This window comes from Cucumis melo, chromosome 5 (genome assembly GCF_025177605.1).
Source record: "Cucumis melo cultivar AY chromosome 5, USDA_Cmelo_AY_1.0, whole genome shotgun sequence".
Classification (NCBI taxonomy): Eukaryota; Viridiplantae; Streptophyta; class Magnoliopsida; order Cucurbitales; family Cucurbitaceae; genus Cucumis; species Cucumis melo.
The window spans coordinates 22,663,006-22,679,846 of record NC_066861.1 but is presented as its reverse complement, the minus strand read 5'-3'; the positions used below and the strand labels follow the sequence as shown (position 1 = coordinate 22,679,846).

General features: G+C 34.7%; 1 protein-coding gene and 1 pseudogene across 2 annotated transcripts; both read left to right on the top strand.

Moving 5' to 3' along the window:
• Positions 1-16,841, top strand: part of LOC127149576 (ABC transporter C family member 2-like) — an 83,953-nt pseudogene that overhangs the window by 62,075 nt on the left and 5,037 nt on the right.
• On the top strand, positions 1,499-2,735 carry LOC127149464 (uncharacterized). 2 transcript variants are annotated; one of them, XR_007821088.1, is made up of 3 exons: positions 1,499-1,763; positions 1,841-2,061; positions 2,411-2,735. XR_007821088.1 is itself a non-coding variant. In XM_051084979.1 (2 exons), exons 1-2 carry the CDS (start codon positions 1,599-1,601, stop codon positions 1,988-1,990), a joined length of 315 nt encoding a protein of 104 aa, XP_050940936.1. In that variant the 5' UTR covers positions 1,499-1,598; the 3' UTR covers positions 1,991-2,735. The 2 variants fall into 2 exon arrangements, 1 of the variants encoding a protein (XP_050940936.1); XM_051084979.1 differs by having other exon boundaries at positions 1,841-2,735.

Genomic DNA, 16,841 nt, shown 5'->3' with positions numbered 1-16,841 from the left:
AAATAATTTATTATATTACAATATTTCATAAAAATGGGTACATAATCAAATGTTGTTTGTATTACTTGCTACATATAAGAAAGATCCAAATCAATTTTTCTTGTTTTCTTTTCAACATTAATATTATCGTAGAAGCAATATTTACAAATTTTACAATTTTACAACCCCACCAAATAAAATAATATACTGGAAATAAAATATTGAAAATAAAATATAGAAAATAATATAAAATAATGTATTGGAAATAATATAAAATAATATATTGAAAATTATATAAAATAATATAAAAAATAAATTGGAAATAATATAAAATAATATATTGGAAATAAAATAGGAGTCTTTTCAAAAATATAAAAAAGTGGCAAAGTATTTACACTGTATAGAATAATTCCGAAAATATAAAAAGCCCAAAGGCCCAACATGTAAAATACCAAAAATACCTCGTCAACAATGTGCTTTTGACTATTTGTTACACGATCGTTTAAATAATTGGGTTACACGATCGTTTAGATTCGTTTAGATTTGGTTACACAATCGTTTACATTTGACTACCCTAAATCTAAACCAATTTTATTTAAAATTTGATATACGATCGTTTAGATTTGGCTATACGATTCTTAGATTTGGTAACACAATCGTTTAGATTTTGCTACACGATCGTTTATATTTGGAAAAAAATACACCGTTATAATTTATCACAGTCTCAAAAGGGAAAGGAAATGGAGGAAAAAAGTTAAAAGACTAATTTGACATAATAGTTTCCTTAGCTTTTTTTTCCAACCCTTCCAATTGATCTCAATCTAACATACCCTCTCAAAAAGAAATTCTCCTTTGTTTTTATATGTTTTTATAGGACAGAGAGAGCAGTACCATGTTTTAAGAGTGGAGGAGGTGGAAGAGTCTGAAGAGGCAGAGGAAAAAAATCTTAGGAGAGAAAATTCGGTGAGTTGAGGGAAAATAAGTACGAAGGAGATGTGATATTCATTTTTTTGTTTTAAAAAAACAAATGGTTAAATTCAAATTCAAATCCACTTTCAAAATAAAGTAGATAAATAAAATAAAAAAGCAAATAAATAAATAATAAATAAATGACAAAATATTATATCTACGACCTCTAACCTTTAGAAGATTACCCTTCCATTAGATCAAAAAAATTGCTGGAGTTTATTCTTACAACGCAAAATTTATATCAAGAAAAATTAAATAATGACGCAAAAACCGTGTCATAAAAAATTTCGCATTTGTCATTTTTAACGACACATTTACTTTCACCCCACCCTTTTTTTATTTTTAACGACACAATATTTTGATTACTAGTGTCGTTAAAACCCAAATTTGTACTAGTGATATTATATCACTGGAGAATATGTACGAGGCGTAACACTTTATCTGAGTTATACTTGTCCGTCCATTCGTTAGAGCCTTGCAAGCATGTGACACAAAAATTTATAGGCTGGTGGGCCTCGAGGCACGATACCTATTTTGAGGATAACAGACACCATTTGGTGAGTAGTGTCATTCCTCCCCTTTCACAACCCAAACTGCCTAAGAACCGAGGGAGCAACTTGAATGATAAAGAAATTTACTTGGTTGAGGCGATGGATGCTGCTCTCGAGGAGGAGATAAAGGAGCATAAAGATGAGAGTGAAAGCATCAAAAGTGATCGTCATTGGAAGAGACCTTTGAAGAAAGCGAAGGTATCAAGTGATGATCTCGACGGAAGGGTTTCAAGTGCTTTGGGAGTCCCTGATGTTCCACCACTGGTTTGCACATTTTCCTTTCTTAAATTTTTTTTGTTCATCTTCTTCACAAATGACTTATTAATTGTTTACTTCTGCAGTCACCTTTGAACCATCATCTTGAAGGCCTTATAGAGCAGTTGATTCGACCATTGAGAAAGTTGGTACCTCGAAGACTCCTGCCTCTAAACCAGCCAAACAGTCCTTACGTCCATCTACTCTTCTCGAGGAGATTCGTCGAGGCAAGATGATAGTGGTAGGAAAAGACATTGGGAGTCCTTCATCCAAAGGAGATGCCTGTCCTAAAGCACCCTTACAGAAGGTCAGCTCGACACCTGCTCCCCTTAAGTTTTCTGAATCGTTTTTAGACACTTCTAATAGACAGACTACGAGAAACCCTAAACCTTCTCAGTGAGATGATGAAAATATTGTTTCAAACTTCTTCAAGAAAACAGCCTTATATATGTTGGAGGATATTCAATATAAGATCATGTGAACTTCTTTTGAATATATCCCAAGACTTAGGCTAGAAATAGTAACGGTTCTCTCGGAGATTGAAAAGATCCATGCAGATGGCTTGATTCCTCTTGAAGAGTATTTAAATAGCTATCTTAAGAGGGACAATTTCAACGATGTGTAATCTTCATATTTTGCACAGTTGTTGTCAACAGATAAAGCTCGTCAATTAGACGAGAGGACATCTGCCATCAAGGAAGCTTTAACTTTGATGGAACAAGTACGAGGGGATGCCAAAGTTATTCAAGAAAGAGCCACGCAGTTATCTTTAGAAAAGAAGGAACTGAAAAGAAGACTTTAGAGGATAAATGTTGAGTCTGAACAACTGTCGATCTTATCTTGTGAGAAAGAAGAGGCCATAAACCAGCAAGAACTAGAAGTTGCCAAGCTCCAAGATGAAGTTAACACCCTTGAAAGCACCCTGTTATTACTGAAGAAGTGATTGAGGCCCTGGCTACGGTTCCCAGGAGCATGGAAGCTTTGATTTATGCCTCATTTGCCCCATTTTCTTTTGTTGCAATCCTTGTAAATGTATAAAAAAAAATTTGTTGAATGATAATGCAAAAGATTTTTTTTATTCTAGTGTGGCTACATTTATATTTATTTTGCAATTTATATATGAGATGACAATGAAACATGATTGTTTTTTTTTTTTTTTACGTGTGACTGAACTTAAAGTGAACCTTAAGCTGCCTACTTACCCTTTTTATAACATAGGGATCAAGTCATAACGTAATTCAATTGATTTGTTTTTTTTACTAGACAATAACGTTAAGCATAAAATTTCTTGAGGAACTTGTCGTTGATTGGGCCAATTTTTAATCCACCTTGATCAACAATCTTGTATGCGCCATTTGTGTAAACTTTTTTGACAATGTAAGGTCCATCTCATTTAGGTGTGAACTTATTTCATGTATGCCTCGTTGTGATGATCGGTCTTCTTACAACAAGTCCTAAATCACCAATCTGAAAGGAGCGAGGTTTAACGTACTTATCAAAAGCTTTAAACATTCTCACTTGGTAACATTCCAATGCTTGCTGAGCTTCTAATCGCTTTTCATCAAGTGAGCCTAACTCTTGAAGACGTAACTTGACATTGTCTTCAGTAGTCAACCCCTCTTGCACTGCCATTCTTAATGATGGGATTTCTCTTTCGAGGGGAAGGACAACCTTTACATTGTAAACAAGCGAATATGGTGTAATCCCTGTAGGAGTGCGATGAGTGGTTCGATAAAACCACATTGCTTGATCGATTCTTTCTTGCCAATCCATCTTCGACCTAGAGACAATTTCTTCAGAAGATTACATAACGTTTTATTGAATGCTTCTGCTAGGCCATTCGCAGCTGCATTGTACATAGATGACTTGTATTGCTTGAACTTGAATTTTTCACATAATTTGTCTATCATGTTATTAGAGAATTACCTTCCATTATCTATCACGATCTGGTGAGGAATACCATATCGATAAACGATGTGGATACGAATGAAGTTCGCCACATTCTCTTTCTTGGCCTCTCTCAAGGGAATGACCTCAGCCCACTTTGAAAAATAATCTGTTGCTGGAAGGATATAAGAATGTCCTGCTGATGATTTTGGTGTAATAGGGCCAACCAGATCAAGTCTCCAAGCCTCGAACGACCAAGAAGCCACAGTTGGATGTAGAGGCTCTAGAGGTTGATGTATGAAGTTTGCATGGTATTGACAAGCTTCACACTCCTTTGCATAGTCCATTGAATCTTGAATCATCTTAAGCCAATAATAACATATTCTTCTCAACTGAAATTGAAGCTTTAGTCCCGATTGATGTGCTCCACAGACACCTGCATGCGCTTCCTTTAGAGCTTTTATTGACTCTTCATTTCCAAGACATTGTAGGAAGAGCCCTTCAAGAGAACGACAATATAAGGTTCCCTTGTAATAAATGAAGTGTGCAGCCCTTCTTCGTACCTTAATTTTATGATGAGAATCCTTTGGAAGCATTCCATGTTCAAGATACTCTATAATAGGTTAACGCCAATCTTCTTCGTCCATCAAATGAGATGTTGTTATGTTCGCTTATTGACAATCAGACAAAATTGGAGGCATAATCCATCATTGACAAAGTGGTATATTCAGAACTACGTCATCCACCATCGTCAAGGTAGTGGCCAAATTTTCCAATGTGTCTGTTCTCTTATTTTCTGTTCTAGGGACATGGTCCAACATCACACTGTCAAACATTTCCATCAATTGTTGACCATAAGCGAAGTATGACTTCAAGTCTTCATGTTTCACATCATACTTAAGCGAGAGCTGATTGATTATCAACTTTGAATCATCGTACATTTTTTTGAATGATACTTCGATCTCTAATGCCATTTGAAGGCCAATTATCAAAGTCTGATATTCAACCACATTGTTTGAGCATAGTTCAGCAAGTGAAAAGCTACAAGGCAACATATGTTTATCAGGAGAAATGAGGATGATGTTTGCCCCCGCGTCACTTTTCCGTGTCGCGCCATCAAAATACATAGTCCAAAGTTCAATAACTTCCGTGAAGAAAATTTCATCGTTTGGCAAGTCTTCACATAACTTCCAATATGAAGAAATTGGGTGGCCTACTAGAAAGTCTACCAACACTTGTCATTTTCTCGCGTTTTGGAGAATATAGACAATGTCGTATTGCTGGAGTAGAACTGCCTATTTGGCTAAGCAACCAGAGATAATTGGCCTAGACAAAACATACTTTATAGGGTCCGCCTTTGCTATTAGATGAACTGTAAACACCTGCATATAATGGCTCAACTTATCAATAGCAAAGAAAAGTGCAAGACACATTTTCTCAATGGGAGAATAGTTAACTTCGACCCCAACTAAGGTTCTGTTTAAATAGTAGAGAGCACGTTTCTTTCCCTTCTCCTCCTCTTGTGCAAACAATGCGCCTAGAGACCTTTCCTGTGCAGTAATGTACAATATTAATGGCTTGCCAGGTACTGAAGCTTCTAATACTGGAGGATTAAGCAGGTATTTCTTTATGCTATCAAAAGCATTCTGACAAGTCTCATCCTGCACAAAAATTTCTACTTTTCTCATCAACTTTTGAAAAGGTTGGTACCGATCGGCCATGTTGGAGATGCACCTTCGAATGTAAGCCAATCGTCCCTGAAGACTTCTTAGGTCATGCAAACTCTTTGGCCTTGACATCTTCTAAGTGGCATCAATCTTGGACTGGTATATCTCAATTCCTCAGTGCCTTACAATGAAGTCAAGAAACTTTCTTGAAGTTACATCGAATGCATATTTGAGAGGGCGTTCATCCTCAGCTGATATTTTCGCAAGCGATCCAACACAACTTTTAGATCCTTCAAATGGTCTTATCGTCTCTTAGATTTGACCACAAGGTCATTAACAGAGCACTCGACATACTTATGTAGCATATCGTCAAACACTTTTTGTATAGCACGGTGATAAGTGGCGCTAACATTTTTCAATCCAAAGGGCATCACCTTGTAACAATATATTCCCTTTGGAGTCCTAAAAGCTGTCATTTCTTCATCTTCAAGAGTCATTCGTATTTGGTTATATCCAGATGACTCACATCCATAAAGGACAGCGCCTCGTGTCTAGTAGTTGCATCAACCATGATTTATGTGATGGACAGAGGAAAATCATCTTTAGGGCATGCATTATTCAGGTCACGAAAGTCTACACAAACGCGAAGCTACCCGTTTTTTTTACAGGGACAATGTTTACTATCCAGGTTGGATATTTGACCTCGCGAATGAATCCTGCTTCAATCAACTTGTTGACTTCAACCTCGATCTGAGGAATAAACTCTAGTCGAAAACGTCGTTGCGCTTGCTTAATCGATCGATACCCTGGTTTAATTGCGAGATGATGGACTACTACTTTTGGATCAAGTCCTGGCATCTCCTTGTATAACCAAGAAAAATCTAAGTATCCTTATACTCTGTGAGCAAACTCATGTACTTACCCTCCTCTTCACTAGAGAGAGATGTACTAATGAAAGTTGGACATGGTTCCTCTATTGTACCAAGGTTTACCTCTTTCAGCTCATCTATGGTAGATTAGCCACCATCCTCTAAACTCTGTGGGGGCATCTTTCGTGTCTTCTTCAGGGGTTTCAATCTCTAATTACTCAAAAATGGTGATATGATGACATGAGGTTTCACCTTTTTCTTGTTATGAGTCTTCTTTTTTAGGATTAGTTAGTATAACATCATGTCTTTTCACCTTCGAGGAACCTTGACTTGTATTAAGTGTAACAAAAATTTTTCTTTTCATTCGGGACAGTACATTGCTACGAATTTCTCTCTCTCCCTTTACCTCACAAGGAAACTACTTACCATGGTAATTATCGATGTCTGTATGCTTAATTCGGTGCCAAACTAACACGCGAGATGTTGGTTCCTTCTTCTTTGTATCTATGCTAAAACCAGTCTTGACACGTGGGCCTCCATCCCCAATATGATTAAAAATTGAAGCACGGGGTGTTTGTACATTTTTCTTTTTAGCCATGCTTAGCCTTTCAAAGGTTGATGGTCATGTAGTCGTCGAGGCCTGACATGTGTCTTTCTCCTTTTTAAAGGTCGTAGTTAGCCTTTGAAAGACCAATCGTTGGTTAAGGCTAGATGTTGACTGGTGGCCTTTTCTTTCTATCTCTATCATGCTTAGTCTTTCAAATACTGGGTCGCGTGCAACATGCGGTCTAATTCGATCAAATGCTGAGGTTCTCTAACTGTCACCTTCTTTTTCTTCCATACTATCAACCTTCTCTACAGTTATATGTTGCTGTCAACCACTTTTTCCTTCCCCTTTCTAGTTATATGGATTGGCTCTAGTGACTTGTATTCGAGTCCTTTTCTTGACACGGGTATAGAATGTCCTTCCCGTAACAGCTTCTTTTGGATTGAGAAGAGCTCAGATTGTTCGTGAATTTTCAAGCTTTTAAACTTGGTGTGAGTTGTGAAGTCATAACCTCCTTTCGCCATTAATTTGTAAGCCTTGGGGTTGAACCCATCTTTCGTCTGCCTTTGAGGCAAGCTTGCTTCCATCAGGTCTATCTTTATTTCTTACTTAGTTATTTTGGTAAGCGGTGTAGTGAAGCTTTCTTTTAGGACTTCAATGTCACCAACTTTCAAGCCTTGTGGGGACTCTACAAATGGTGATTCGCCTTTCTTGCATCTCGACAGAGGGACATAGTGCAAAATCGGTGGTTTCGTCCATCAAGATCATACTTTTTGTGATGCTCGTGGATGCCTCACCCTTTTCAAAGTTAAAGGTTCCTGTACTTTTATGTGGTTCCCTGCTTGCAAGTGATTTCAACTGTAAATTATCTTTTCTGTTTACAAAAGGAATTTCTATAGGCATGGCTTTTGGGCTATTGTCATTCTTTAAATAAAACTTTGCATCTGCAAAGTGAGACTCAACCTCTGAGAACGGGTTAGAGTCGGCCTCAACCTTCTTTACACCGTCTTGATAAAATTTAAAGCACTGATGCATTGTCAAAGTTACTACTCCATTTCCATGAATCCAAGGACGACCGAGTAACAACTTATAAGTGGTTATCGAGTCTATAACATGAAACAATGCACTAGCCTTTAGGTCACCAATTATGAGTTCTAAGCGTATCATACCTATTACTCTTTAGCTGCCCTGGTTGAAACCTTGAATTACTAGTTTACTATTTGAGAGTTTGTCCATTAAGATGCCTAATTGCCTCATAGTCGACTTTGGCATTATGTTCACAACTGATCCATTATTGATGAGAATTCGATCGACTCTCTGTTCTCGAACATATCAAAAAACATACAAGAGTCTATTATGAAGTTTATATCCCAACAGTAAATCCTCATCTGAGAAGTCTATACACATGGAATAAAGAGTACTCTCGTATGTCGCAGTTGGAGCACTAGAACTTGATGCTGCTGGATTCAATAATACATTAATAAGGATGGTTTCGGTTTCTTGAGGAAGTGATAAAAAATAATCCACATTGAACCTCGATAGGTCTTTTGACACTCCCTTCTCCTCTAGTAATCTTGGCGGGATGCTTTCTTCCTTCATTGCATTAATAGCATGACATACAACAACTCCTGGATTTTCATCCTTATGATCACAAAGGAATCTTGTTGGAGAGAAGTCTGCCAAGGTTACTAAGCACTGAGGTTGAGGGAAATCCTTGTCTTCCTCGTGCACAAGCTTAGGCTTTCGAGTCTTCTTCTTTTTCCTATTCTTTTGAGCCTTATTCCCTCTTCTATAATTCATCATAAAGTGTTTCTAGTTCCACTTTAGTAGTTGAAATGGATTCAATAGTTATGTTGCTTTTGTCTAAACAATTCAACCTGTTGGCAAATCAAACATCTTAATGCACACTCAACTATTTTTCGCTTCATTTGAGGCCACCAGTAATGTTGTTTCAAAGTTCGATACACCTTGGTACTTCTTGAAGTCATAGTATAAATTGAGACTTAAACTTCCTATATCATTTCATTCTTTTAACTCCAAATTGTTCAGAATGCACAATTGATTGTATCTTGTTATTACTCCATCGCCTCTTAGATCATAGTTTGCTTGAAAGCCTTGCTTTATTGGTACTCTCTACTTTAAACCTTCATCTTTTGTTTACTTTAATAGTTTTGCCAACAAGAGTAAGCCTTATCGAAATTTGTGCAAGAAAAACTCCCTAAGAATCCACACTCAACAATGAATTACGCTATTGACCCAAGACAAAGAAAAACTTCTGGTCTTCAAGGAAACTTAAAGATGGGTCGCCTTTCTACTCAGAGCATCAACTTCCACATTCATTTTCCTAGATGGTGATCAATGGTGTAGTTAAAATCATTGATCAACCCTAACCATATCCTCCATGTCTAATATAACTCTTTTGACAAAAAATAAATATTTTTAGCATCTATCAAGATATGACATTTTTTCTCCATAAAAAAAAAAGGTGTCGTCATATTTTTACTGCTAACACTACTGTGGCTATTTACACATCATGAGTTGCATAGTTACACTCATGCTTCTTCGACTGTTTAGAATCATAAGCTATCACTTTACCTTTCCACATTAGAGCACAACCTTCCGTTGTTTGGTGTTTGTAAGCTTCATCATGTTCCCAGTTGTCAATGACTTCCGGCTCTAAATCCGTGTACCACTCGAAAGCATTTCCTTTCAAGCTTCGAACGAACTGCCTGACAAGTTGGTCTCCTCTTAATCCTTCATTCTCACATGTTTCGACGAAGTGGGCGATATGCTGCTTTGGGTTGCCCTTTCCATCGAATTGCTGAAATTTTGGAGGTTGGTACTCAAATGAAATTCTCAAGTTGTCGATTCTCTTGGTGTACGACTTAGAGTACATGAAAGAAGTTTGTGGCGGTACTCCATACTGATCTCTAATGGAATTCACGATCATATCCTATAGCTGCTGAACTGAGAGAGAAGCAACAGAAACTTATTATTGTTGTGGTTGGTTTTCCTGTACCACATTCTTCCCTTTATCAGTAGCTTTGACAATAGGAGTTTGACTTGATTCAGCAGTTTCATGAGTCCGCATTTGCTCTCTTAAAGCTGTGATTTCATGGTCTCGTTCCTTCACAACCTTCATCAGGAAGTTAACTTTCGTCTCCATCTCTGCCATGACAGCCTCGGCTGTTATATCAGCCATTATGATAGACATTACTCAAGGTGTGCTTCCTTCTTTGACTTGCTAGAGGCAGAATCATAATTATCATACAAAGAATTTTCTTTGAGGACAATCCCGACTTTAAGAGACTCCATTAACTGCTTAAGAATGCTCTTAGCAATGTCAGAACCTTGATTCTGCTCCTGAGTGATTCCCTTAGAATGACTGTGGGTGATGGATTCTGTGTAAGCGTTGCTTGCAACAGAAGATTTGGATCCAACATTCTTTAATGCTATTGATTTTCTTGTAGATTTGGATGACGAGAGAGAGATGAGAGGTAGAGATATCCGATTGGCCATGCCAATTTGTTCACACGACATTTTCGAAGAAATTGATTCATGGAGTTGAACTTGGGTTGATGTTGAATTTATGTTGATTTGATGCGATGTGATTTGATCTAGAATGTGATCCTCTGATTCTCTCTTGGCTGGATACTTACACTTGATTTGAGGAAGTAGAGCACGTGATGTTCTTGAAGTTGGAGTCTAGGAAGAAAGCTTGTATCTTCAAAGGAGCTTCAATCTTCGAGGGTGGTCGACTTCAGGAGTTGGGAGACTTCTAGCTTTTGGGAGAATTCTCTCTAGACCTTCTGGAGTCAAAAAAAAATTTTCCGCACAAATGAAGAGAACTCCTCTATTTATAGAGTTCCTGGTGAGTTTTTCTAGACTTAGGTCTGGTCTGATCCATGGACCATACCCATGGGCTCAATCACATGGATTTGAGTCATATTTAATATTGGGCTAAATCAAGCTTATTTTTTTGGCTTAATTGAATTTTAGCCCAAGTAAATAATATTTAATTCAACCAAAATAATTAATTTGATACAATTGTCATGATAAAGACATGTGACATCATTAGAATTGTCTAATTTGTCTTTAAATTTAATTTGAGACACATGCTAATTTTTAGTTAATTTCAAATACAATTATTTTAGTAAATGACGTGACAATTTGTAATTGGTTCCAAAATTTCTTATTCAATAGCCTCATTGTTGCAGGAAATGACAAATTAACAAGTTTAACTCAAGCGAAAAAATATCCAATTACCAAAATACACTCACAAAATGCTTCCTAGATCAGTATGTTACAACTAGCGATCATGCGTGTTTTCTTACTACTATTGACCATTTTTGAAAAAATGCTAAAATTTCACTTTTTTAGGAAAGAAGTCTAAAAAACTCTGAAACAATTCAAACTTGTTGATATAACTATGATGTAAAAATCAAATCTCATATTTGTAATTAATATATTTGTAGTATTTTAAACCTAAAAACAACTTTCAGAAATTGCAATTAGTGTCCAACATTTGAAAATTCAAAACTATTAAATTGATTTAAATATTCAAAACAACTATTAAATCCTGAAATATATGAAAAGGTTATGATTGGAAATAAATCTTATTAGAATATTTTGAAATAAAAGCGAGGGTTAAGATTCAACCAATAAAAAATAATAATATGGTTATTTTGAAATTAAAAAAATTAAATAAAGTTTTTAAACATATATTATGAAGGTTATGATAGGGGTTGCTATATCTCTATTCGTCGAAATTTATTGCATTGGAGAGACTCGGATAAGAGTACAAGTATTGAAATAATTACGATCCTCGAATGTGGATATTCTATTATTTTATAAAATGGCATGCACGTGGCACATGTGCATTTTGCAAAAAAAAAAAAAAAAAGTTTTGTCATTTGAATTTTGTTTTTTTTTTAATTCAAATTAAGGGTGTTAGGACTCTTAGGTTGAAAGTAGTTTAGTGGCCAATATAAGCTTAGCTCAATTGGCATCTGTATGTACTTGTAGACTTGGAGATTTCAAGTTCAAATCTCCACCCTTGCATTTTTTTAAATATAAACACAATCCAACCACCACAGATTATACACTCAAGTATGTATGTACATTTATATATAACATATTAAACTAGATCCTAAATGGAAATAATGAATTCTCAATTGCTTCGGCAAAAAATACAAGATGAATTCACACACTTGACTACATCAAAATGTCTACATTTCTTTGGGAAAGGATATCTTTAGACATTGGATTGGGTTTTGATACTCAAAACATCACGTCCCCCAGCTAGTCTTTTAGCAAATTGGCTCAATCAAATAGAAGGAATGTTATATCACTCAATGTTGGATTAGGTGTGCTATGGTCTATGTTGAAGGAAAGAAACAACAGAATATTCAAAAATCTCGAAAAAAAGCACAACAAACATTTGGGAAGACATCAACATCTTAATAAAACTGTGGCCGAGCAGAAACAAGATGTTCAAAGACTACCATCCTTAAATAATACATTTAAAAAAAAACCCAAAAGGTCGAGCATTGAACACTTGACTAATATTTAAGAAAAAAATAAATTAAATGTTAAGAAGTGGGCAAGTCTTGAGTCTCGGCCGCGGATTTAGTTTTCAATGTTTTTCCTTTTTTTAATCATTTTCTTTAATTTTGAAAAAATGTAATTTTTAACTTTTAATTATTATATATATGTTTTAAAAAACTTAATTATATTATAAATAGGGACTCTTGCAAATATGACAATTATAGTATCATAAATTAGGCCCATAGCACATCATTTTTAAATTTGCAAAAATAACAAAATTGAATCTCAGCCCGCATTTTAAAAATACGAAATTACGAAGCTATCCTTCAGTCATTACTGATACCAATATATACCGTTGATACACCAATATATACCGTTGATACACCTGATTTGTTTTCTGATGTACTGCTCGTACACTTTTTTTCTCTCTAATACTTCATTAATACATATTATTAGTTTAAAACACTTGATATGTTGTTGATACATTCCATCAATTAAATACACTTGAAGCACTAAGAATGATACACTTTATATATCGTTGATACACTTGTTATTGTTTCCTGATACACTCGATAGATTTAATACACTTAATCACTTGCTAAACTTCATGGATACATATTATTAGTTTGATACACTTGATATGTTGTTGATACAGTTGCTCAACTGTTGATATACTCAATCAATTAAATACACTTTGATGCACTAAGAATGATACACTTTATATATCATTGACACACGTTATATATCGTTGATACACTTGTTATTGTTTGCTGATAGACTTGAGTAATAAACTTAATCACTTGCTAAACTTTGTTGATACATATTATTAGTTTGAAACACTGGATATGTTGTTGATACACTTGCTCAACTATTGATACACTTAATCAATTAAATACACTTCATGCACTAAGAATGATACACTTTATATATCGTTGATACACTTGTTTGTTTGCTAATACATTTGATAGATGTAATACACTTAATCAATTGCTAAACTTCATTGATACATATTATTAGTTTGAAACATTTGATATGTTGTTGATACACTTGCGAAACTGTTGATACACTCAATTAATTAAATACACCTGATGCACTAAGCATGATACACTTTATGTATTGTCGATACAGTTGTTATGGTATGTTTACAATCTTAATAACATGTTGAACATCATTATCACCTATAGTCAACAAATTAAAACTGAAAGTTTAATACATGACTCAACCTGAATTTCAGTATGAATCAAGTTCACGAAAAGAATCAAATGATGATATCACTCCATCAACCAAAACACAATTTGTTTTGTAATCCACGTAGTAATGTTGCTCATCCCATTGACCACTCTGAAAAACAATTACTGCCAATTTAACCATAACTACAATGAACTGCAACAATTTTGGGAAAATAAAAAACACGTAGTAAGTATATCAGTCAACTAATACATATAATATAAGTATATCATATCGCTGATATAAAAAACTGATACAAATTAAAAAAAAAAACAGAACCGAACGTAACTAAATAAAACCAAACTAATCTACGAAGTTCCTTTCGATAAAAGATATTAGGAATAAATAAAAGAACAAATAAAAGAGACGAGGAAGAACTAATCGTAGCCCTAATTTTAATAAATAATATATGAGCAATTCACAGAAATAATATATGAGCAATTTTTATGAAATATTGCAAATATATAAATATTCTGTTTTTAATTTTTATAAAAAAGTAAAAGCTTCCACTAATATTGATTGAAATCATGAAACTGATCAATTGATTCCTCTCTTAACTTGGTAAGGCATCTTTCTATATATTATATTATAGTAATAAAGTTTCTCTTTGCTATTTGTGAATCCTATCTCTCAATAATCTCAAGGTAACAAATAATGTTTTTTAAAATCTTAGGTAATATTTCTCCTATAAGCTATTTATACTGTGAAAGCTCTTCAGATAATTTGCATTATTATTATCATTAATATACGTTACAGCTAACACCCATTTCTCTCTATTATTGAACGTTCTTAAAAACAAAAAGGGTTAAAATTTGACTTTGTTTACCTTGTCTCTCAATTTTTTTTAATGAGATTAGTTATTTTTACTTTTTATTTCTAAATCAGAAGAATTTGTCAAAGTAAAAAGGATATCTCATATTTTCCATTTTGATAAAGGAAAAGTTAAGGTTATAAAGAAATGATTGTGTCAATGAGAGACCGACTTTTAAATGGTTACTATTTATTTAAAAGATCCTTCTTCTTTAACATTTATAAAAATATAAAGACCACCAAAGCTTAATAGAAATTAAAAATGGAGAACATACAATAAATTTCTATATAGTAAAATATATCAAATGTTTGCACAAAATCTAGGTTTAATTTCCACTCAACTATGAAAACTAAAATTGAAAGGTATCTTTGTGGCCATTAGGTTTGTTTAGTATCAATTAATATAGGTGAAAGTAAGTGGGAGTGAGAGATTCAAATCTTACTTATTTGTTAATCAATATACGTATCAAGAGGTCGGTAGATTAGTGTCATTAACATATTTATATTTATCTAGCTTGAAATGAGTTGAGGGGACTCTAAGAACTCTAAAATTTAAATAAAAACAAAACTTAAAATTTAAATTAAAAACAAAACAAAAAAAAGTAACATTGTAAAACCATTATAAGAACTATATATGAAAAATAAATTCAAAACTCAGAAGTTATAAATAAATTTAAAGATGAGAAAAAGTTAAGTAAGCATATTAGTTGAATATCAAAAGAATGAGAAATAGAGCTAGTAAATTCACTTTACTAAAAATATATTGAATAAATTGGATAATTAATAAGATTTTCTCTTATTCTTTCTTTCATATACAGTAAACAAATCAAAATGTATAAACGAACAATAAGTGGAATTTAATTTTGGAATGCAATCCTTCTTAATAAAATATAAATCAATTATCATTAAATTTTTCTATAATATTCTTAGGAGATTGATTTTGACGTTGCAACAACCGTCCTCCCAAATTATTTCCTTATAATATGGTCATCCCAAATCCCAAAGTTGGGTTGCAAAGTTTGCTGTTGCTACGGTTTATTAGACTAAAAAAATTAATTTAACCCCCCAATAGACACCCAAAGCCTTAGAAGGAAGTAATTGTAATCACAAATGATCAATATAATCTTCTTTACCCGGTACACGACTTCTTTACAATCCGTCCACGTTGGACGGTCAACAAGTCCAACCTGACGTGGAAGTCGTGTACGTCCTTCGAAATTTCCAAAATCACCCTATTTTTTACAATAGTTTTGTAACGACCCAACTCCTTATACTGAGCCGAAGTCATTACTAAATGTAAATAACATAATTAAAGTTATAAAGTTTGGCTAAAATGAATAAAACCTCAAAATTTTATTTATTTAAAAACCAAATCAGGGTAATGTGCGAAATGTAAACAAACATTAAAATCCTACTCGGGCTCTAGCTACTTTTAAAGAAACGAAATAGTAAATAAAGAATAATGAAAACTCAAGTACTAAAAGTTTAAACGGGGTGTAAAACGGAAGCAGAAATCCCTATGGCTCGCCACTGTCACTTCTGGTCGCCCGCCAGCTTGCCCTTGCCCTTACCCCTGCTTCTACCTGAAAAATACGACATGGAAAGAGTGAGTACAAATACGACATGGAAAGAGTGAGTACAAAATACTTAGTAAGGGACCCACTACTAGTCCCACTAGGTGTCTGTTAACTTTCTATTAGAGTCCTAAAAATGGTACCCAAAACTGGCACTTTCTCGAACACGTGCAACATGCGCTCCCGTAAAAACGGAATTTGGTCTTCGGTGTCCCGAGGGAGCACCTAGGACATACTGGTCTGTAGTGAACCCGGAGGAAACACTAAGACAATCAGGCTGCAAGGATCCTGTCGAATCACTCGTATCATATCTATATCCATGCCAGACTGGTGGTCCCGTCGGACTATGCAGTCCTAAATAGGTGGTGATCCCGAAGGACACCCATGTAGGTACGACTCTAATAGGCTAAGCTAACAGGTACTCTAACCATAGCATACATACACATAGCATCATCACGTAATCATATCAGTCTAATCATCATATCACATCTCCTCACTATATCCAAACATAAAGCCATAACCGGCCACGTCATTACATTATACCATGCCATCACATCAAATCACATCATTAGCCACATCATGCCCTCATTAATTAACATATCGTTATGCAGTCTAGTCCTCAAGTGCATAACTAGGAATGCATGCGGTCTCATGATTCTAGTCGTAGAGCTAGTAGTAGAAATCTCTTACCTGGAGATTTGCTCGACGAGTCCTAACATCAAGAAAAATGTGCTTTCCAACCAGCGAGGTCCTAAATGTTTAATAACGCCAATTTTCATGATTAATTCACCAAACGACCCAAGATCCAAAAATGTAGTTGAGATGACTTACCCTAGGTCGAGGTTGCAACGCTTGAGCCCTTACTGAAGAAATCCGACGCTCCAAAGTCAATTGGTTCAAGATGTTCCTTAAGAGAAATAATTTAATTTAATCCAAATTAAATTATCTAGGTTAAAAAT